Source organism: Lonchura striata, chromosome 2, assembly GCF_050655825.1.
Source record: "Lonchura striata isolate lonStrDom1 chromosome 2, ASM5065582v1, whole genome shotgun sequence".
NCBI lineage: Eukaryota > Metazoa > Chordata > Aves > Passeriformes > Estrildidae > Lonchura > Lonchura striata.
The window spans coordinates 130,978,954-131,003,118 of record NC_140704.1 but is presented as its reverse complement, the minus strand read 5'-3'; the positions used below and the strand labels follow the sequence as shown (position 1 = coordinate 131,003,118).

General features: G+C 33.9%; 1 protein-coding gene and 1 long non-coding RNA gene across 11 annotated transcripts in view; one reads left to right on the top strand and one right to left on the bottom strand.

Moving 5' to 3' along the window:
- MMP16 (matrix metallopeptidase 16) overlaps window positions 1-13,933 on the top strand; it is a 164,309-nt gene extending 150,376 nt beyond the window's left edge. For all 3 annotated transcript variants that reach the window (XM_085572311.1, XM_077782977.2, XM_021543180.3), the window contains 3 exons: window positions 1,448-1,598; window positions 5,511-5,626; window positions 10,143-13,933. In XM_085572311.1, coding sequence (XP_085428437.1) covers window positions 1,448-1,598; window positions 5,511-5,626; window positions 10,143-10,477 — 602 coding nt within the window. In that variant the 3' untranslated portion in view covers window positions 10,478-13,933. The remainder of the gene's footprint in view (window positions 1-1,447; window positions 1,599-5,510; window positions 5,627-10,142) is intronic.
- The window catches only part of LOC146768425 (uncharacterized), an 89,136-nt gene continuing 66,407 nt past the window's right edge, over window positions 1,437-24,165 (bottom strand). For 5 of the 8 annotated variants that reach the window (XR_014952982.1, XR_014952985.1, XR_014952988.1 and 2 more), the window contains one exon: window positions 13,478-21,553. This is a non-coding gene — a long non-coding RNA (uncharacterized LOC146768425). Of the gene's footprint in view, window positions 21,554-24,165 lie in introns of all 8 variants that reach the window. The other 3 variants (XR_014952981.1, XR_014952983.1, XR_014952984.1) reach the window with 1 other exon arrangement.

Below are 24,165 nucleotides of genomic sequence, written 5' to 3'. Positions count from 1 at the left end.
TTCAACTGGCAGGGGAGATAAAATGGATCTGTTGAGCAAACGGTAGTGGTAGTGTCTGTGCTTGAAAGTGGGTGACAAGCAGCTGTAAAGAAGCTGATAAAAAATTAACCCTGGAAACCCAGCATGGGAGGGATGGAAACTATACCCCCTCTCCTAATTAAAACTCTGATAAAATGAAAACATGCTTTAAATCACCACAGTACAGACAGGGAGATTAAAAAACCTTTCCTTTAAACAAACATTTAATACCACAGAGGGATAGCTAAAATATAAAACTAACCTCAAAACAGCTCTCTGGATTTTCCCTCTTGATGATTCTGGCATACACCTGATCCTAGGTCTTTGGGGTAATATTACATTTCCTTATAAAATATTTATACATCACACTACCTTAATGTCCTAAATCTGTATAACAGCCTGTCTAGCCTTAAAGGTAAGTACAAAAACTAATGTGAACAGCCATGATTTTATCTCTTATATCCTCTTTACAAAAGCAAAATTTGTTTTAAAACTTTTCCCTTTTATTTTAAATATCATTGTCATGAATAGCAATGGATAGACCAAAGTGAAGAATCCAATAAGGCAAATTCTATGTATATGTTCATGGTTCTCATCTAGATTTCTTTTGTGATTTAGCTCAAAATGTCCATGTGATGTCAAAGAGTGTCTTCTCCTTCAGTGTCATTATTACTAAAACTAGTAATGCTTTTTGGAAAAAATGATGGTAGTGCTTTGAAGAGATAATAAACACACGGTTCTTTTACAAAGGAACCTATAGTTTAGTCTGAGAAGAGTGTCCTTTTGGTCTAGGGGACAGAACACAAAGAGAACAAGCATCCAAGCGAGCTCATCAGATGTGTACATAAATACAAAAGGGATTCAGATTCTCAGTTTGATGGCTTTAGGCCACCCTAAAAGAAAAGGTGTTTAAATATTAAATTCTATGTTTTTTCCTGAAATAATCATATATCCTTCATGAATAATTTAACTTCTTGGGAAGAAATAGAGTAATAAAAATATTTGGTCTCTATGAAAATTGTCATTTCTATTTTTTTGTGTGTTTCTTACCTTATTTTCTTATAAAATTCTCTCTTTCCTCATGAAATGTAAAACTGCTGCATAGTTTTTCTGTAAATGTATTACATTATCAACCACAGAGTCTTTTAAGGTGATTTAATTTTCACTGTACTTTGGTCATTGCATAGTTGGTATTAAAATATTATGTGGACTTATTTGAAGAAAGGTGCTTTATAAATGCAAGATATCCATAAGGCATATTTAATTTTGCATTGTCTGCAGTGATGGAACATATTTCATTATATTTGGAAGAACCACTACTATAGACCTTTGGAAGTCTTTCTTATTTCTTAAGAGTGTATTAATATCTCTACTGACAGTACTGATGAATAACACACATATATGTGTGTATATATGTGCTTTTGTACAGGTAACAAGTTCTGGGTTTTCAAGGACACTACTCTCCAGCCAGGTTATCCTCATGATTTGATAACACTTGGAAGTGGAATTCCTTCCCACGGCATTGATTCAGCAATTTGGTGGGAAGATGTTGGAAAAACCTACTTCTTCAAAGGAGATAGGTTGGTATAGGATTTCTGCAATGGAAAAATTCATTGGATACCAGCTAAATGTGTTAACCTTTTCCTCTAGTTCTCAAATGGATGAAATTTATTCCTCCTGCATAGATGGCTGTACTGTTTTCACATGTCTTATAACCAAAATTATATTTTTGTATCTTGGAATATAAGGTATAAATATATCCAGTATACTGGCTATAAGTATATCCAGTAGAAAAGTTGTGTTTTAGAAGTCAACAGGTGAGTCACAGTTATGGCAAATTTAAACTTAAATATTCAAAGTGATGTGTTTGTGTACACTCTTACATCTTTCTGTTTACCCACAATTCTAAACCCCAGAACATAGCAGGCAAGGCATGATCCAAAGCTTTTAAGGTCAGTGAAAATAACTTTGCTTCTGTTTGATAATGAGGTAAAAAAGGCAACTCAGAGCTAAACCTGGGAAATGGAGAAGAATTAGAGCATTTTCTTGGAATTACTTCTAAATAAATCTTATATAGACACATATCTATGATAAATAAAAAAAACCTAACACAACCCCCAAACAAAAAGACAAGCACAGAAAAAAACATAAAATCCAAGTGTTTTTCCACTCCTAAACAACTTGTACTAGTCTCTTAGTGTCTGTATCTTTATTTACCTGCCAATTAAAAAAAAAGAAAAGAATGTTTGTCTGCTTTATAGAGATGTCAAGAGAATTCATTAATTTTTGAAACATGAGAATTGTCTGAATTACGGATTTTACAGGTTTTCAGTATGGTACTGTGTTTGTCGATTGATCTATCACTGTGCAAAATTTGTGTGCTCAGAGACAAATTATTCCTCATTAATAACTGTAATATTTCTATTAGTCTTATTAAAACCATGACTACTTTTGTTACTGTGTGGTACTTAGTGTTCTCAGACACTAATAGTATTCATGGATCACTTAAGAAATCAATTTAATGCACATCGTGGAATATGTTTAGGACAGTATAGTCTGTTATTTTATAGCAGTACTGTAAAAATTGCACTACAGAATGCTGCAACAAATTTTATGATTAAAGCTATTTTTATTATTTAAAAAAATATAGCTCTCCAACACTCATGGTGAGGGAAGTAGATAGCTAAGTCAAATTTTTGTAATGTTTTAAAACAAGGTATCATTTCAAGCAATCAATTTTCTTAGAGAGTAGAAGATGCCTAAATAATTTGCTTCCTATGGTTGAGTAGATTTTTTTTTAATTTGAATTTTTTCAAGTAATAATTTCCCACCTCCACGTACATATTGTAAAAAGATGTACAGTAGGAATCTTTTGTGACTTTTACTTCCTTTAGGCTTTATTCAGCAATACCCTTTTATATTACCATGCAAAGACAGTTACTTTTATTTAGGACTTTCCTAAAACTCAATTGGTAGTAACAGAAGACAAAAAGAACTAGCAGAGAAGACAGGTGCTGGCAGAAAAGTTGCTACTTAGAGCTAACAAGCACAATGAAACTCAGCAGGTTATAAATACAATAGAGTATGTTAGAAGAAGATTGAACGTGAGCCCTGCAGAGATAATTGAGCCATTACAGGATATTGACCATCAGTGGGAATAAACCCTTAAAACAGTAAGTTTCTCAATGTACATTGCTTATGACATCAAATATTGGCTATAAAATAAAAATTATAATAAAAATGACCAAGCAAAAAAATAAACAAAGAAGAAAATCCCATTAACCATAACAGTAAGAAAATTTAAAGGTCAAACCATTAAACAGTCATATGTTTAAAACAGCTCATGTATGGAATATTATTGTTGTAATTTCAACACTGATGATAATTCTTCCAAATAATTGTATGAAAACCAAAAAGGGGTAAAAATTGACTATACAAAACATTAGTCCCTCTGTTATTTCTATCCTACGAGAACTGAGTCATTTGGGACTAGAAAATGATATGTTTGATGAATTCCTTGACACATGTCCTTGTTTATGCCTGTCTGGTTCAACTGGTTTTATGCACTTTAGAGTTTGAATCAATCAGTTTTTTCTTCATAAAACTTAATCATCCAATGGCTCAGGATATCGTTAAGTAAATAGGCTTAGATATAGAATATAGTTTAGCAAATATTTTCCAAATTCCCTTTTTCTCAATCTATTAAGTGGACTTTAGTTTTTTCCTCTGTTATTTATCAGTCTTTGAGATAGAACAACAAGTTTACATAGGCTGTAGAGCTCAAACCATAATTAGGGAGTTTGCTTGTGAACATTTGGTATGACAAATAGAACCAAGACTAAGCTTTTCCTTACCCTGTAGACGTTCATTATTCCAGTACAGATTGTTGAGGTTTTGTTGAGATCAGTCCTTCCCTAATAGGATTCCTCATCAATGATGAAAACACAGAAGTTTTGTGATTACTGAGTTTTGTGATTTTGAGTATGCCCTCAAAAACTTTTAATGACAAAGTATATCTTCAAAAGTCCTTTAGGGCTAGTGGAAAACCAGAGGTTATTAAAAGAAGGAGCTCAAAAAGGTGAAAAGATTGGAAGAGAAAAAAGAAAATGAGAGAAATTATGGAGGACAGAAATAGAGTTCTGAAATAGAGAGAGAGAAAAAAAGAAAATATATTTCTTTAACAAAATGCAAACTAGACCAAGAAACTTAGAGTTTAAAGATGACTTAAACTTAAAGAGTTTACTGCTTTCAACAGTATTAATGTTAGAGCTTTGATTACTACTGCAAGTTGTTTCTCAATGTAAACTTTCAAAGGTGTTACATATCCAAATAAAAAGCATTGTGTTGTTGGCTGGTAGCTGATGTTTATGTGACTAGATTAAAAATTTAGGCTATAAAAATAATTTAAGCATAAGAAAGAAAAAATAAATACAAATGTCTTTTTAATATAACTTGCCAGCACTTAACCCACGTGAAATCTGCCATCTTTTAATTTCATTGAAAGTTTAAAGCTGGAGAAACACCCTACAGGGAGAAACATTGAGGAGTTTAGACCACTTTTCTAAAAAGATTAAAATGTGAACCAATTAGAGTGCCTAAGTACCTTCACAGCAACAAAATATCATCCACATAAGAATTTTTTAATATATGCTGATTATAACAAGGATTTCTAAGAACTCAAATCAAATTAATTCAAATGAGAAGAAGTTTTTAGCAGTAACCAGATTATCAATGATAGTGATAAAACTGTGCTCTAAATTAATGGAGTAAATAAAAATATGAAATGACCCACCAAAATATTAGGATATACAGAGGATAATAGAGATATTGTACTCTCAGAACCAATGTATAAGATATGTATAACAATTTAACCAGCAGTAAAAGAAAAAAGAACTTATCAATATCATCTCTAAGTGTAAATAAATCACAAGTGTAAATACTTCTCAGATATTCAGGATTAATAGAATTGCATGCTGAAGCTTTTTAAGTTTGATAAAGGCCTGCTGGCAAAAAGGCACACAAATAGGTTGAATTTTAGAATACACTGCATCTATTTAATGATAATAAAATAAAATTAAAAGCTACTGTAATGCATACATATGAAGAGTTGAATTAAGATTGCTGGCAGTATTTTATTCTGAATCTACTGCCACTTTCATTATTAAAATATTATGAAAGGCTTTAATATACATTGTTTTTTGCATGTGTTGCATCTCTCTGTGTCACTGTGCAAAAGCCCTAGGCATCAGAATTGTGGTGATTATAAGAAAGATGTATTCTGGTTTAGTTGTTGAAGTGCAAAAATATTTTATCTTCTATCTATTTACATGAAACAGCAAATAGATTTATTTGTAATATATGCTCAAAGAGAAGAAATTCAGTATTTCCACTTGTGATTAATGAGTGTAGCAAGTGTTAGAGGGGGAAAATATAAAGTTACTCATCTGCTATCTTACAAATGTGCTTTGTTTTTCCTTTAAAAAATATTTCAGGTACTGGAGGTACAGTGAAGAAATGAGATCCATGGACCCTGGTTATCCCAAACCAATCACAATTTGGAAAGGTATCCCAGAATCTCCTCAGGGAGCCTTTGTCCACAAAGAAAATGGTATGCAAACACATTCTTATTTTAATGATTTATTTACACCCTTTATGTAAGATAGAGTAGTAGAGGGATGATTGACTATTCAGGTAAAGCAGTGCAGGAATTATTGATATATGATCAGAGTATTTACTGCTATAGAAGTGGCTTTAGTGAAAATACTCTTTGTTTGTGTGTACTGTTTCACCTGGGGCTGAAAAGGCTTTCAGATTTAGTATTATAAATCTTACTTGCCATTCTTTTTTTCTTCTGTCTTAAATAATTTTGGTTTTGTTCTCTGATGGATTATAGTACCTCTTAAAACAGGCATCATAAACACAGTATATCTCTATTGCATTTTCAAGGTGTTGGCTTTTTAAACAGCTTAGAAAGTATTGCTTTCATTCTCAAAAGCTAGCAAAGGGAAGTAAAATCTTTAATCAGAAATATCCCAATGGATTTATGTAAATCAAAGATGTCATAAGTCTGTGATGTAGAAAACAGATAACAGGGATTTTAGTATGATGTTACCTTTATCAAGATGCATCATCACACACCTAGAGCCTGGAATCTCAGCTGAACACATCAGAAAACAAATGAGAGCAGCTAAAATCTCCTCCATCTTAGGAGAATTCAGTGCTACCCAGGGGATGGTGGCCAGCTGCCAACAGAGCCCTCAGTTGCACAGAGGTTTTAGATCCTTTTGACAGGAATAAAAATATGCATTTGTTGTATCCTATCATTGCTGGACAATTGTTATGTAGCATATATGAGTTATTTTTTAGTAGGTTCCGAATTAATTCTGTTTGCCTCATAAGACAGGACACATATCTATTGCCATAATATTTTAATTTCCTTTTAATAACAAAAGAAAAATATTTATTTCCTTTTATAAAACATTTTAGTTTCCTATTTCAACCTCTAACTTGATTTAGTAATTTACCATGGAAATGTTTGGGGTTTTTTTCAAAAATATGTTTAATTGTTTCCTTGCTTTGTGTCTGTTAAACCCAGAAGAAGAAATCCTGTCTGTATTTTGGCTTTTTTGCTAGATTGGATTTTTTGTGTTGCTTTTAACTGGAAAGTAGGTCATTCAAGATGATATTCTGCATACATCACACTCAATAATTAACTGTTTTTAAATATGCACATATGTAGAAATAGACACAAACATTGCAGAAATATATATACAAGTATATACATCTATATTTGTGTGTATATCTACCTATATCTGTGCATAAATATACATATATACACATATCTCTGTATATAAATATGTATATAAATATAGTTTTCTGAGCTCAGGTACATGTACCTCCCATTAAAAATTATCTTACTGTAACACTCAGACTAGTGAGTTTGAAAGCACTGCAGAGGCAGAGCACTCATTCCTAAGGCATGAAAGACTTTTGATTGCATAAAAGGCACTTCTCTTTTTAACCCCAGTGATTTTGATAGTCTGCTGGACTCATTGGATGAGAAGGTTAGTTAAATATGACATGAGACAGTGGAGGAGGTGAAAGGAAAAAGGAAATTCTTGAGCATCTCAGAAATTCAATGAGGCTCCAGGACAGAAAAAAGGACTGAAAATGACACCATAAATTTCCCAAGAAGATCACTAAGACATTTTCCCTGAAATCAAGAAAATTAAGTCTTAAGAAACAGTTCACAACTTTGCTGTTGTTTATATGAGGAGAGAAAGAAACAAAATCAGATGCAAATAAGAAATACCACAGCTCAATTGGAAAGAAGTAGATTCCATTTTGCCTAAAACTGCTTTTATTTCTCTGGACAGAAGCAGAGTTGATAAAGAACTTTTACTATAAACCTTCATAAGAAAACATCTGTAAGCATGTCTTTCAGGGAATGAATTTCATTTTTAAGGTTTTTTTCCTTCTTTTACCTTTTTGTTGTGGAAACTATGCAAATGAACATCTACAATAACTCTGATCATGCAGGGGTTTCCTTCAGTGATGGCAAAAACTTTTGGTAATCTTGCATTAAGAGTTTTGGAAAGGATGAGTAAAACCATTTTTCTACTCCAGTCATGTCCCTGACTAAAAGCTTGTTAAGGTACAGGTACAGGTAGCACCTTTGAAACTTGCCCTGCTACTTCCCATTTTGTGATTTGTTTCCCAACACTACAGTAGACACTCTTAGGAGGGGGTGGAAGAGAAATTTCCTTTTTTCTGCTACACAGAATCTGAGATCACACAAAGTTCTCCAAATTGGAGAAATCTTTCTTTCTACCTTGAGAGCAGCACAGCAAATTTAACTTTCCAATTAGAAATTGGACGTGGATGATGGGGCAATTTTTAAGTAGGAGAAAGAGAAAAAGTAGTCTTCTTTATTAGTCCGCTGGCCTTTTTTGCCTTATGCTTACTACATAAAAACATATGAGGTAGCAGTGACTGCTGAGCCCTTCAGTGCTGCTTGGGTCAGGTATTGCACTCACTACTCACTGAGTAGTACCTAGAAAATTGTAAGGAGCAGCTCTCAGAGAAGGTTTAACACATCTAGCAGATTAGATGAAATCACTTTCAACAGTTGTGTGAAATCATTTGTTCTGCCAGGAGAAGCAGTAAATCTACTCAGTCTCTTAGAATTGTCCTTCTCTGCTGGTAGCATCCTTTCAGCTGTAACTTACTATTATACTGGTTCCTACCTCAGCAAAAATGGCAGAAAAGTTTAAGCTTTTAAACTTTTTAAAAAGTTTAAACAGAGTTTTCCAGTGGCAAATGTGCTCTGATTGAAAAAAATTAGATCTCTAGCAGCTGGCAATTCCTTTGCTGCTTTAAGAGTTTTAATTTGACCTTTTGCTGCATAATATCAATTACTACTGCCTAAAATCTGTATTTTGACTTACCTCTACCCCTGAGTAGAGTGCATGTATTCTGTATATATGTATGAAAATAGATTTAGAGGTGTCACATCTTTATATGGTCTCTATGTATGTGTTAGAGTATTGGTAGAGATAATACATCAGATTTCCATATTTGAAATATTTAATCATGGCCATGATGTGCAGTGCTTTATGAAAGGCATATTGTTATATGGTATCCAAAGACAGGGTAACTGTGGCTCAAAATATTGAAGTTTTTCATTTGATGATACTTGTAATTTAAACTGCAGATTGCTTTAAGGAATTTTATATGTGCTAAAATTTTAAAACTTCATCAAATTTAAATAATTTCAGTCCTCTTTTAGGTTTTATTCCAATTAGAATAGAAGGCATTTTCTGAACAAGTCTATCTACTCTTTTGATACAGATCAATGCTTTTTGTATTTTCTTTTTTTTTTCAAATTGTATTAGATCTTTCTATAAATCTATTAGCATATTTTCAGGTAATAAAAATTACCTGAAAAGATTAAGGAAAGGAAAATAATGCCTTTCCATGGCTAGGGAGGTTATTAAAATTAAAAAAAAACCCCTAATTTAGAAGAATGATGAAATACTCAAATTTTTCTGAAAAGTGGTAGTAGGTGATGAATACATTTCGTACAGTTTGAGCTACAAAATAGACTATCAAATATTTATTTTTCTTGAAATTTAAGAATTGAAAGATAATAATGATTGATTGAATAGGTGGTTAATAATGATTTTATTTCCAGATAGGCAGTTACCAGCCTTTTCAGGAAGTATTGTAAGCTACAAATAATGCCAAATATGTCTTAGTGGCCTTTAATACTGCAGGAAATATATGAGATATATAAAGTGAAGATAAGAAAAAATCCAGCTGTTTCCATTCAGTTCATAAACTGTAGGAGGTTTATCCATCCTACCCACCCATCCTGAAGGTTTGTGTCTTGCCAGATCAATGTAATTTTTCAGCTGGGATAATAAAGTAATATAGATTTTTGTCAAGAGTCAAGCTTTTTCTTCATTTAAACATGTTTAATAATAATATTGGATTGTGTCTGAATGAAAAAAATATCAAGTCTTTACAGAAAACTTAAATCTGGTTACACATTTTATCTCATGTGAAAGATGCTGTTATTTCATCCAGTCTCCCTCTGAAGTACAACAATAGGCTATGTGAGATTGAAGAGGGTCAGTTCTCATTCCTGGGTAGCATAGCATAGCACAGCATTGAAATTTGTTGCAGGAGACTTCTCATCTTGAAGATGTCGTGACGCTTTAGAGTACTGTCCCTGAGAATTCCAACTCTAGTTGGTTTTCCAGTGAATGAAGAAACTGGCCGAATCTTGACTTTTCATAGACCATATTCTCTGGAATGATTTGATTATTTTTTTAGTAATGAAAGAAAATAAAATCCCAATTTACTAAAGATCAACTAAAGAACAACTAAAGAACAAACAAACAATAAAACCAAAACAAGATCCCCTAACTCAATGTTAAATTTCTAGAGACAGTAAAGAAATAAAATTTGTAAAAAAAAATTTGAAAGACTTCTAACTGAAGTCTATTCCTTATGTTTTGATTGTTTTTAATTACAAAAAAAATTATACCACTAATTTCCATAATGGTATATTGATGACATGATTTCATATGACCGTGAATAATTGCTACTTTCTTCCTCAGGCTTCACATATTTCTACAAAGGAAAAGAGTACTGGAAATTCAATAACCAGATGCTCAGGGTGGAACCTGGCTATCCCAGATCCATCCTCAAGGATTTTATGGGTTGTGATGGACCAACAGACCGAGATAAAGACCGACACAGCCCTCAAGATGATGTTGACATTGTCATCAAACTGGACAACACAGCCAGCACTGTGAAAGCCATAGCCATCGTCATTCCCTGCATCCTGGCCTTGTGCCTCCTTGTCTTGGTTTACACTGTGTTCCAGTTCAAAAGGAAAGGAACACCCCGCCACATACTGTACTGCAAACGCTCTATGCAAGAGTGGGTGTGATGTAGGGTTTTGGTTTTTTTCTCTTTCCCTCCCAGGAGTTTGTGGTAACTTGAGATTCAACACAAGAGCTGTTATGCAGTTTCCTAGCTAGGAGCAGGCATCTGTCAGTCTGAAACAAAGCTGATCTTTAAAACCCAGGGGGTTGCCTGTCCTGCGCATGAGTGGCGATTCGCTCAGCTGGGAAGCTTCCATGATACACAGTATCTGCTGTTTCTTCAGTCCTTTGTCTTTCTTTGTCATTCAATTCTAGGCCTTCCCTCTGCACGCTCAATGCCCTATGAACTACCAGGATTAAATAACAAAGAGGAATAAAAATATCTACAATGTTTCTACATTTTTCCCTTAAGGCCTGTTCCCCTTCAAAGAAGTTTTTGCTGAAAGTAAATTTTTTTAGAGAAACACAACAACCAACAATGGAACATTCAGGAAAGTGAGAAGACCCAAAACAGCTTTGTCTCCAAAGAGGATTGCTTTCTGTCTGCTATGGATAAAGTCCTATACTCCTACTTCCAATTTTGTCAGGTGGGAGACTCGGATGACACGCAGGACTTCAGACTGTTCGGACAGCCATTTTCCAACAAACAAGGGGCCAAAATATCTGCAATATAGTAACAGCCTTAATACATTCATTTTGTGTTTTTTACAGCTGCTCTGGGCTATGTCCTCAATGTTTTAAAACTCATATTCAATACTATATTCAAGCAGAACCTTTTTATTGGTTGGTTTGATTTCTGGTTGGTTTTCCTACATTATATTTCCCAAGCTGTACCATGCCAACTACCCCAGGCCTTTTATAGGTCTGTCAGGAGCACTCATTCCAAAGAATGGTAAAAAGCAGTGTGTCTCTGAAGTGGATTTCAATGAACTAAAAGAACAGACATGCTATTGAGAGGTATTATATTGGTGGTAAAACCCTTTGAGAACTATTGCATCCAGTTTTCAGTCTGCTGGATGTTAATCTTGGTTATCATTAAATTAAAGGATTGTGTTTGGGTAATACAGGTTTCAAAAAAATCAGTTTTTCAAAACAGATTTCTTGTTGCTGCATTTTTAATTATTTGCATTATTGATAGAAAAGCATTTGTAACTTGAATAGAAAACAAAATATATTTACCAGCTACCTTCTTGTTAAAGGAACCAAACCTATTTTAACAATTTCTACCACTTACCAAGAATTTTTCTGAGCTGTCAACAATTTTATAGCTTAGCTTCTTATCTTAAGCATCTTGGATTTCTCTCTTGAGATTGTGTTGCATGACAATTCAGTTTGCCTCTGCAGAGGTAGAGTTACAGTTTCAAAAGAAAGCTATGAAGATGACTCTGATAGTGCATGAGTATCCTCTGGTGTGTTACCCCTTTGCATGTTCATCATAGTTCTCAAAGGGTTAAAATTTCTGGCCTTCAGTCAAACAGGTATCAACTGACAGAGCCAAGAGACCACCAAAACATTTTGTCATTCTATGTAATTTGTGCTAACAGCAGTATTGTCATTTTCATGTGACCTGCAGAGCAGGTTTGTATCAATAATTTTTTCCTAGAGAAAAGTCAGCAACTGACAGACCTCTTTATTGATTTTAGGAGCTGCTTCTTGCAGTGATAGGCTTTACAGTCACTGGGCTGTGAACTTATTAAAGATGGTCAGAATGATGCACCCCAAAAGTCAGACACCTGGTTTTTTATGAAAGCCAGGTTTTGAGGGGAGTAGCTTTTGCAACAATGAACAGCTTGCCTTGAACTTGATTATTGACCTGTTGACTGTCATTACCAAGTTAAACATTGTCTTCTGTGAACAGCTTCACTGTCTGAATTTCCTTGAAGTGTACTGTCCTATGTCTTTGACCTTTAACTTGCAAACTGGCACAAACTGAAGGGAATCTGGTGTTGCAAATAAACTTAGATGAGTTTTATTTCTTGAAAGGCCTTATAGACATGATTCAAAATCTGAGAAAAAAATGGAAGTGTTTTAGTAGGAGAGAAATGACATAGACTAAAATATTTATGATAGGTCTGTAGAAAGGTATTTTGCTATGTATACATGCACACTCTAAAAATGAATTACAGCAGAAGTTAATTTTTATTTAACTTGAATACAATTTTCAGTATAAAGTTATTATTTCTACAGATATCTAGTTATTAATAAAAAGGTTATAGGAAAGTATTAAAATACTTGAAATGGCCAGTATGGGCTTTTACATAAAATGAGACTTTTATACTATGTTCAACCAATTTCTTACTGGTTTCTTAATCCACATAACTGGATCACTTTTTAGAGAGTGTAGGTATATATGCATATATATTATGATTATTATTGTTTTGGTAATGGATAGCTTGACTGCCTTGAATTTATATTTATATTGAGCATAGCATGAAAAATAGTATGCCTTTTTTTCAATTACATGATTTTGTATTGATTTGAGGACTTATGAACATATGTGGCATGCTATAAAGCATTGCAAACTTATTTCTTAGAGCATAAACAGATATACATGTGTATGGTTAACAAAAATGAAGATTAGAAAAAGATATAGTTTTACAACAAATATGCAATGCAGATGGCATTTTGGAGATGTTTTGTAGAAGTACTGCATACTGTAGGTTAGAAGCGCACCAGTATCAGCCCATAACATTATTTAGTAAGTCCAAGTCAGTTGTTGCTGAAAATATAGATTTATTGAAAATTTAGTTGTACAGGATTTTTTGCTGTGGATCAGCTCATTTGGTGAATTTGAAATTCTGTGCTGTTTGTCATATGTATTAAGATGTGTGTTTGTATACTTATAAAAGCACACAAACACACACATACATAGACATGCACATTTTAATCCATTGAGAAAATTTTATTGTCAACAAACCACTACAACTTATGTTCTGCTATAGACAAAATAAAATGATTGATGTTGCTGTTCCAATTTTTTTCCCTTGGATAGTGGGAGGAAAATACTAAGAGAACTGCTTATTCTGTATTTGTTTTTCCTCTACAGTAGGAGAATTTGTTTTATAAATTTTTTTTATGTCAGAACAGCATCTCATCTGTTTTTTTATTCACTTGAAAATTTCATTTCAGTTTTGAAATATCTTTCATGGCAGCTTTAACTTTTTCTGCAACCGTTTCCCTGACAGTAATGAAGTGCTGTGCATGTTGACTGTTGTTCTTTGATAAGGTAACAAAAATATTTGTGTTTGGAAAATTTAATTGTAATTATGCAGGAAGGTAAATGTGATAATTCTAGTGCTTGGTATATTGTACATGGTAGTTACATGAATACATGATAAGTTGATCATTGAATCTATTTTCTTTTACTTAAAAGTTCACGTATGCTATATACAGAGAGAGGGAGAAAAAAATTATATTGGCATGTTTATGTCATGAAAAGCAAGATTGTGTCAACATTTCTGTTATATACTCATGTTTTCAGTAGGTTGCAATGCAGTCATAAAGATTTGCTTTAAGTAAAATATGTAGGAGCATTTGTGTTCACTGTAATTTCCAAATACATATTGGCTAGTTTCAAATTATAGAATTTCAGAGTAAATTAGTGATGTTGCCTGATCTAGTTTTGAACTCAAATTAGTAAAAGTTCTAAGACAATTTTTATTTTTTTGAATAGTTGTTTCTCTACAAGGGCCTATAACTATTAGAATTAAGAAAAAGCAAATTGAAAATATTTTCAGGTCTGCAATCTGGATCTCTTCTCATGTGCCGTGACTTTTTTGATAAACATTTCCATATTGCTATTGTCATGATCTATATTTTGGAACAATACAAAACTGAATAGTGTTGTGTTAATCAGCTACAGTCTCTCAAGCTGACTACACAAGATCATGTATCTTCAGAGTACTATGTTCTGTATGATGCAGAGGGCCAGAGTAGATTATGGTAGTGTTTCCTTTGGCCTTTCAATATCTGAACCTATGAAAAGGTTATTGACTGTAAAAAAAAAAATAATTTTTATCAAAAAATTAAAAATATGTACCTGTATATTTACTGGATAGGCTGGGATGGAGAGACTCAAATGGCTCCAAAGGAGCCCTTTCAAGTCTCCTGAATAAATGTAATGCATATTTTATATATTCCTATGAACTTTTGTTCTTTTTCTTCTTTCAAAGTGGGAAAAGGGAGGGGATAATTAAAGAAAAAGATTTTTAAGGCTAATTTTGTGAATTAAAATAACATAAGCTAATACATCCAAACATAAGGGGCAGACTTACACTTTTTCTTAGAAGTATACTTCACATCCCCAGTTGCTTGATCAAGACTCCTGTGCCATTAGCACTGTGGGTAAAGAATGGAGTGTAAGGCCTAATTTTTGAATTTTCAGCTTTTTTTTGGGGGGGTCTTACTTTTCAATCTAAATGTCAGTTAAATGTAGCTTTTGGTACCAAATGATATAGAATCTAATTCTAGCTTGTTGGTTAGAAAAAAAGTGCATAGTCCAGGAAGTTGGTCTGCCTATTAGCAATGGAAGTACTACATTTTTTTTTTTTTTTTTTTTTTTTTTTTTTTTTTTGGTGTTTGAACCATTGTTATGACAAATTTTAAAACACATACATAGTAAACTGAACAGTGAATGTTCCAGGCACTGGATAGAAATGCAAACTACCATACCATTAGCAGCCTTCTTTGGAAAGAACATGAGATGACTGGGTGGAAGAGCAAGGATATGGCTGCAGGGGCTTCCTCTGTACTGTCTCCCATATCTCCTTACAACATGGCCCAAGTTTCACCACCCATTGCAGAGGTGAAGGAAACCATACACCATGGCAGTGGGAGATGTGAAGCAGCCATTACAGAGCAGTAGTTCCCAGTTTGCCTTTTGTTGTTGTCAAGACTGTCTCTGGACACCTCTGTTTCCAGAAGTATAAATAGATGACTGCAGGTCTATGAGTTATAAGGGAAATCACTACTATCAGCTGAGGGAACAAATGTCACTAGCCACTTATGTGTCCAGCTATGCTGTAAATCAAACAATATTGTCTGGAAGCTGAGGAACAGATAACCTGTTATTCAATACAATGGTATACTTGTGATACTCCAGCACTGTAATGTTAAGCATACTTCCTTAGCTCCCACTACACAGACTGCAGACAAACAGAGTGGTTCTGATAAGACCATTTAAACATATGTCAGTTACAAAATTGGGTGTAAATGAACCATGTGCTCATAAAATTAATTTCTGATATATGCATGTAATTAAATTAATTGTCTGCCACTAGTCTCATGAAAAATATGTGATGTGTGAGTCAAAGCTGTCTAACCCATTCCTGTGGTTTGCCATCTGAGATGCCAGAGGCTGATGGAGAAAGACATTGTCATCAGTGCCATCAATGCTGATAGTAACTGATAAACATCAAAAGCATACAATCACTTGTTGTAAACTGGCTCCATTTGAGGCTTGATGTAAGGTAGCCTCTAATGTTAGGCAGCATAGATTTTGTATGATAAGAAATTATTTGATATATATATGTATGTAAGTAGGAATGCCCAATAATAATCAGAAGATCATATTTTGAGGGATCATCAGTGTATGAGCACAGCAAGCATCTTTTCCTAAAATCAAAATGTATTTCAAGGAAGGATGTAGCCAGCATTAAACACATGCATTATAAACAGGTCTTCTTCCCCAGTATACATAAGCTTTAGTATATCATCTAAAAATTATCTTCAGTTAATTAACATTTGGAATTGCAGCATTGTAAACAGGTCTTCTTCCCCAGTATACATAAGCTTTAGTATATAATCTAAAAATTATCTTCAGTTAATTAGCATTTGGAATTGCAGCTGCCCATTTTGTCTTTAAAAGCAGGCATTCTGTGAGTGGTGTCCATATATATGTTGACTTTGTGGAAATGGTCTACCAGCCATATAGAGTAAATAAATTTTAGATGCAAAGATTACATAAATGAAGAAAGGCTGATGTAAACTAACATGCTAAAGACAGTTTTCTGTACTTGGGTGTTTATGCAGCATAGTGCTACTTGCTGTCACAGGAAAACTTCATAATCATTACACAATAATCATTACACATGCCAGCCACTTTTGATGGCATGAAGCTTTCCAGTCTGCTTAGTTTATTTTGCTTCTGTAGAATACCACTGCCCACAGATATTATTATAGCCACTACATAAACCAAGGTTTTCTGTTTAGCTAGGAGTAATTTCTACCGTATGAAATTGAATCATGTCCTTTTTACAGCTACAACCCTAATCTTCTTGAAGCAGCATATCTTAATTCATAGCCTGTCATGACTTTTTTTCTTTCATTCTTGCAGTAAAATAGATACTGACTATTGTCTCCATCCTCAGGAATAATCCTGTTCATTCTGTGTCATGCATGTGTCTTGGATAACCCATTTACTAATCCATCATTCCAGGAACTGGCTTTCTGGGAACTGGCTTTCTGGGAACTGGGATTAGTAACAGATACTGACATAAAATAACTTCCTAAAGTACCTGCTTAGTCCTTTAGAATATGACAAGAGAATCTGAAGAGTTTTTAGTGAAGTATTGTGTTACTTACATAACTTACTTACATCTGTTGTGGCAACAGAACAGTATAACTCTGCCAGTCAATGTCCATATGGGTTCACCACTTGCAGGGGTCTGTGTTGAGTCATAAAATAAGGTTTATAATTCATATTTCCATATGTGTTGGTATTTAATACCCAGTTTACATACACATTCATGCTTACATGGCTATGCTTAAATTCATCTGCCTTGTTAAAGCCAAGAGTACTTAGTCTTAGCAGGTCATCTGTGTTAATAAGGTATAGAAAATTTGGTTCCCTTACTATCCCCTTAATATTCCCTTACTATTTTTAGACCTTAAAGAAGAGGAAATAGGTTTTTCCATAGTGTCACTTTTTCCATCACTTTGTAAAGTGATGGTATCTAATTCTTGTCAGTGTTTAAAATTAGATGATATTAAATAGATCTAAAAAAGTACTGGTTTACAACTGATATATTGCAGGTAAATGCACAGCCTCATATTTGGGCCTACAATTATTCTAAAGAGAGAAGAACATAAGTATATGCTTTGCTTGGCCATTGCCACAAAACTGCCAGTGCTCACACACTGGTCACCTTCATATTTTATGGGAACACTGTGTTGAAGTCAACTCCAAGCAGTTTGTCTGCTTGGATATAAGAAGAATTAAGCAATTTAGGAAATGATACATGTGATAATATTCATTCAGAAACATTATCTACAACCTACAGCACTGTTTTAAATGACCATGATAACTACAATTCATACCTGTAAGGCATAGCTGCAGGTTACTAGGTACATGGTTGTGCTTTACCTCATAAGATAAAGTGCTATGAATTCTGGCCATGCATCACCAGGCAGATGTAAACAATCAACAAGACCTTTCAGAGCAACCATTGTCGATACTCACAACTTACAGAAATAACTGACATTGTTATAATAAATGCAATTTTACCTTGAATAGGAATCTAGAATTGAAGAAATGTGTAATGAGGAGAATACTCTATTTCCAACTCTTACTCTATGTAGTCAAATAGGTAAAGCATTGTCAAGTGTATATATATATGTATATATATATATGTATATATATATGTATGTATGTATATATATATATATATATATATATATATATATATATATATATATATATGCACACATGTAACATCTATCTTTACTGTGTTTCCAAAACATGCGGATATCACTTGTCCAATAACAGTATTGTCTCACTGTGTCTGGTTGAAAATCATTTTACAGGATAGATCAAGGTTCATGACCCTCCCTTTTCACCATCCAAGACAGGCTACCTTCAGAGGAATGATAGCAGTGCTTGGATCACAGTGAGAACAAATGCAGTTTTAAATTACCACCCTGTTGAAGTCTTTCTCAGAGGAAACTCCAACTGGTCATGAGCTTTCTTTCCACAACTTCTAGGACCCACAGGAAAACCAACTAGGTCTTTTGGTCAAAGTCTACAGACACAAGAAAAGTAGCATTTCCATTTTTGATTACCAGAATAAAATAGGAACTTATAAGTGCAAGTACAACACCAATTTATCAAAAAGGTGGAGACAAGGATCATCAACACCACTAAAATTTCATGTAATCAACAATAAAAGGGAAGAGATATCACCAAGAACTTGGTGATAGCTTGGAAAGTATTACTGGCCTCCAACAACAAATAAATCTGTTGGCTGTACAAAGTCCACTGAATTCTGCATTTGGAGTCACAACTCACCAGATAAAAGTCAGTCAAAAAGCTTCTCAATATAGTTGCTCTAAACCTGATTGCAAATATATATGTTAATATGTAGTACATTATTTATCTGGTACAATCAAAATCTTTTGAGATAGACTTAGTCAAACTAATACTAACCTGAATCTCTGTGCAAAAACTGGTTACAGTGAAATGTCCTTCTGTTCATTCTCAGACATTACATCCAAGATGATTTGAAGAACTCCACTGAATTAAATACTGAAGGACAAGTAAGCCTTTAACCTCTACTAGTCTATATTACAGCCATGTATCTTTATTTCCATGGTACTCCTGAACTGTTTGATATGACAGAAATACTTTTATGGCCATTGGATGGATCATCTATTTATATTTCTATATGTAAATTGAAATATAGTCAAACTTCTGATTCCACTCCATCCCCTTTTCTCACTGCACCTTGACATGTTTCCTGACTAATTAAGGCAATATTTAATTTTATATTTTCTTGCAAGGCTTGTGGGAAATTATCTATTCCTTATACAAATACGCAAAGCCAATTTTGCTATTTCATTTAAGCATGTACAACGTTTTACACTTTGTCACTAGGAATTGCAGCTTTTTGTGTCTACAATTAAGAAGTAGTACCTTCTCAAAATTCCTGCAAATATTTGAGAAACTGGATATATTTTTTTCACTGAATCTTGTTCGTTGTCCAGTACCACAACACTGAACTCTAACTTACAGCAGATTATTGAAGCCTTTGCCATACACTGACATCCTTAAGACTTTTATGGAAAAGGCATGCTACAGCCAGGGCTGATCATCATGGATCTTGGAAATACTTGTACAATAGTGTAACAGCAGAGACCTACTATTTTTGATGCTAGCCATTGCATGCCGTTTGTATGTAAGGCTTATGACATCTTTGAAAGGTGTGCAGACTAGAAATCTGCATTTCAACAGTCTGTGTTATTTTCAGTGGTTCCAGTTCTCATCTTTAACATGTTCTCTTTCTCCTTTGCATTCTGATGCCTATAATCTGCATCATGGATGTTCAGACAAGAATTTTAGGGCTGGACTCCTTCCTCTACCACAAGTCAGTTTATACACATCAATTATCATTACCTTACTACTGTAGCATAATAGGCTAGCACTGTTGCATGGAAGAATGCTTTGCTATTATGCAGTTTTCCAACTGATTCTTATTTTTTGGTATCACATATAAAGAACTCTCTCTGTCATCTCCTACTGTAGTCTTGATTCATTGCCCAGTTGAGACATAGCTTGCAGAGAAAGGTGCAGGTGTTTGATTTATGAGGTTTGCTTTATGTTGTAGGTGTTCCTATATATCAGAAACTGAGGGATGCAGTGTCTTCTCCTTGCCAGTCCAGTGGTAGTGGTGTTAGCAGTAAAGCATGTGCAGCTAGTCTTGTCAGTTGTAGTTGACTAGAGTTTGATATGGATATATACAAGAAGGGCACATCATTTTCCAGGCTTCATACACATCCTTGTTTCTCTTCATTAATAACATGCACTTTGCATTCTCTCCAGATGCTGTATTCTTGAATCTATCAGAACTTGATTTCTTCCTCAGTTCTGCTTGTTGAATGTTATCTTAGCAGCTGATTCCATTTCCCTTCTTGTTGACAATTCCTTCATCCCTGTAATTCCAACAGAAATTTTTCAGGTTCCAATATGTTAGCTAGAAGCTACTACAATTGTGGCTCTGCCCACCCAGTGATTGGCTTATTTATCCTCCATGTCTGAGAAAGAGGAAATCAACCTTTCATGCAGAGACAAGGGTGTTTGTGTAGTTGATAGGATAGCTCTGAAAGTGGTTTTATGCATAACATGACCCTAGAACTCATGTATTGTAGAACATAACTTTTCAAGCTCTTTATCTTCAACCACCCAACAGTTCATTTATTTTTCAAAGCCTGACAAATAAGTTAGAATATGGATGTGAGGATTTCTCTTGTGTGAAACAAATTTTCTCATTTTTATTCCCTTTTCTCTGCATAGCTCCATATTCATTTCATGCCCATGTTCCACTTATTAGGATCTGTGTTAGTATCAAAATAACTGGAGCATTTATTTGCTTTATGCAACTGAATTTCATTTTATTATTGTTATTTTATTATATTTTATTGGCTCACACAGCATTCTATACGGTAACCTTTTTATAACTGACATATGTTATTCCTTCAGGTAGCTTCTACTGACAAACACAAAGCTTGTTTGTGTGCAAATGCAAGGCTGACTAAATGGTGCTAAAGTGTATTATGACTGTCAGATATAATCAGGCAAAATTTTGTGGTGCTTAGACTGGTTTTTTTCATTGATTTTATTGATCAATGCATTGAAAAGTGTTTTATTATACACAAGTAGTCTTTTGTTAGTAAATCAAGACCTCATAGTGCATTGTTAAACTAAATGGGTTAATTAATCTATGTAACAGCTCACCAAGCTAATCTCTTTAACTCCTTATACTGTTGTGTCATTAAAGGTCAAGGGGTCATGATAATCTCATTGCTGTAGACCATTAACATGACTGAACATTTTCAACAAAGTACTTATGTTTACAATGCTATAACCCTTTGACTGCTGCGGCAACCTTTAACCATGGAACATCACATGCTAGGATCATCATTATGGTTCTTGCCATGGCAATCAAAGAGTTAAGGGCTGTGCAGTAATTTGTTTTATATTTATTAATTTATATTTATTTTTTGTTTTCATTTGAGAAGGGGGAAATTGGGGTGGGGCAGTTCTTGTCTGCTGTAAGTGTCTTAACCAAGGGAAGGGTTAAAATGGCTTTTTATACTATTGCATATTATGTACTTACCATCATTTCATTGTGTTGTAATTAAAAAAAAATCTGTCAATAAATAAGAGAACAGAAAAAAATTTTCTTAAAGGCATTGTGGTTTAATTTGTATATATATTGCTGTAAGATTTATAGCTACAGTTCTTTAGATATAGCATTAAAGCCAAATTTAGCCCCAAAACAGGAATGCCTATGTATAATAACAGATAATGACAATATGGATGCATCTGTCTATGAACAAGGTGAAGGAAACAATAGTTTACAATTTGTCCAATCAAGATAGAGTAGGAAAAACTATTTTGTGTTGGAAAAGAGGTGGAATAAGTGATAGTAGACCTACGTCTCTAATGTCTGAGAGATTGCTGTCACAGCCACTACAAAAAATGATGAACAAGTGGCTGAATTTCCTCCTTTGTTATATGTAACAAAACCATGACAAATTTAATGTAAAAAAAAAAAAATAGTGTAATGATAAAAATTAGAAAAAATAGGCAAAGAGTAAACACAGCAACAAAAAAAATTTATTGAAACCAAACCACAATAGAAGACCAGAAGACTAAGAGCAAAGGAAAGTTTTGTAAGACTACCAATCAAGTTCATTTTTGCAAAGATCTGTGTGTTCTCCATGTCAACAACCATGTAACTCTTCTTAGGCTATAAAGCATTATAGGTTTTCTGCACCCATACATACATGTGAGCATAGAAAACCAGGAACAAGCTCAGTCTATTAGAAAAAAAAAACCATAAACTACTTATTGTTTCAATGGCCTTGCAAGAAAGACAGCAGTGCTTACAAGCTGATCCAGAACCCGAGGCCAAACTCATCACATACCTAAGCTACATGAAGTTTTGTTCTTTTTCATTCTAAATCAGAGGTGCATGAGTAAAACAGAAATCACTGACTGAAGTTCTCAGCCATGAAAGAGGAAAAGGTCCTTGGCTGGGCTTATATACAAGTGACTAACAGGAAAAACACCAGTTCTAAATTGAATGGACTGGGAAGTGTCTCTACCTCATCATCCTTAAGTTCATGGAAATGCATTGTTTCTGAAAGATTTGATTTAAAACAATTCCCAAGTTGATTCATGTTTTCTCAATACCATTCATTTCATAGGTAAAGGTGATGCTACCGGCAGAAAACTGATTAGTAAACATCAGCAATCACAGTTAACATTTGAGAAATTTGGTGCAGTTTTTCAGTTCTATTGCATACAGTTATGTAGCAGATAATTAGATTTTTGTTTTAATGTTTGGGCTGAAATTCAAGCTTTAGCTTCCAGGTATTCTTCAAAACGCTTTCCAATCAAGAAATAATTACTGTGTTAACTAGTTAGACAAAAAGGATTATGAGTAACAAATATTCTAAATAACTGCTTGCCAACCACTTTCTTGTTGCTTGTTTGAATTATTAGAAATGGTAAACACAATCAACTAAACATTTGGATATGAATAGCTCTCAATGGAATTTAAGTTTATGAATATATTAGATATAACTTTCTTCAGGTCAAAACAACATGCAATGGCATAGAACATACTCATTTTCCACTCAAAATAAGCTAAAAATAAAAGAAACCAATATTTTATGGAACACTTACTGAGCCAAGTGGGAAAACTCTAGGCACTTACTATGAGTTATAGGGATTGCATTTTAATGAATATTAAACAGTCACACAATCCACAATACATATGACTCAAACTGCCTTTTCTCTAAGTATGTTGGCAGTGTCGTGCTGGTGTTGCTGAAAATGAGCCCATATTGATAAGGAGATTTTGCTATAAGATGTACAAATTTTAGGTGCACATTTGATCTGTGCTTCACTAGTATAAAAAGCTAGACCCTAATCAATGCCTAACCAGTGTTCCCTCAAGTCACTTTCAACATAAAGGGAAGTGTACTATGAGCTTCTGCACAAACATTCAGAATGCAGAGTTTTCCCAAGACTTGACAAAACCTTATTCTCTTATTTCAGTACGTGTCATATTAAATGCAAGACACAGACTTTTTCACTTAAGTGCCTCTTTCCCCCATAAGTTTTTAATTTATTTTTATATTTTAAATCTGGGATATTCAGATTCAAGAGAACCCAAGTATTTAGCTGTAAAGGCAAATGCATGAAAGAAAACAACAAAAAGAAAAGTATTTGAAAAACATTTTTAAGGTGTTTTTATATTAGTATTTAATTTATGAAAATTTTCCAGACTGAAATATCATTACTACTGCACCACTCAATATATTGATATGAAGTTTGGCTTGCAACTTATTCATTCCTTTACAAGTTACTGCAAGAAACAGCTCCTAAAGAGCATGCTTAATTTCCCGGATGTTTGTGTGAAATTAGTGTCATTAATAACTATATTGATTATCTTTCTTTACTTCCCAAGGATTCTTCTACTTTATATGTTACCCTGAAATGACATGTAGAGGCATTCTTGTTATCCATGACTTGCTCACTTGCTGTCTAATTGCTAGATGAGAGATTTACTGTGGAGTGCTTTTGTGTTGTGGTTCATAGATAATTCTTGCTTTGATTTTCAGCACCAGTCAATCATTCTCACTATGACAAATGACAAGTGTGGCTGCACTCCTCTTTTTTCCATGCCAGGAAGTTGTTATTCTGTCACAGTGGTCAGCTTCCCACTGCATGCCTTTGATCATATTGTGA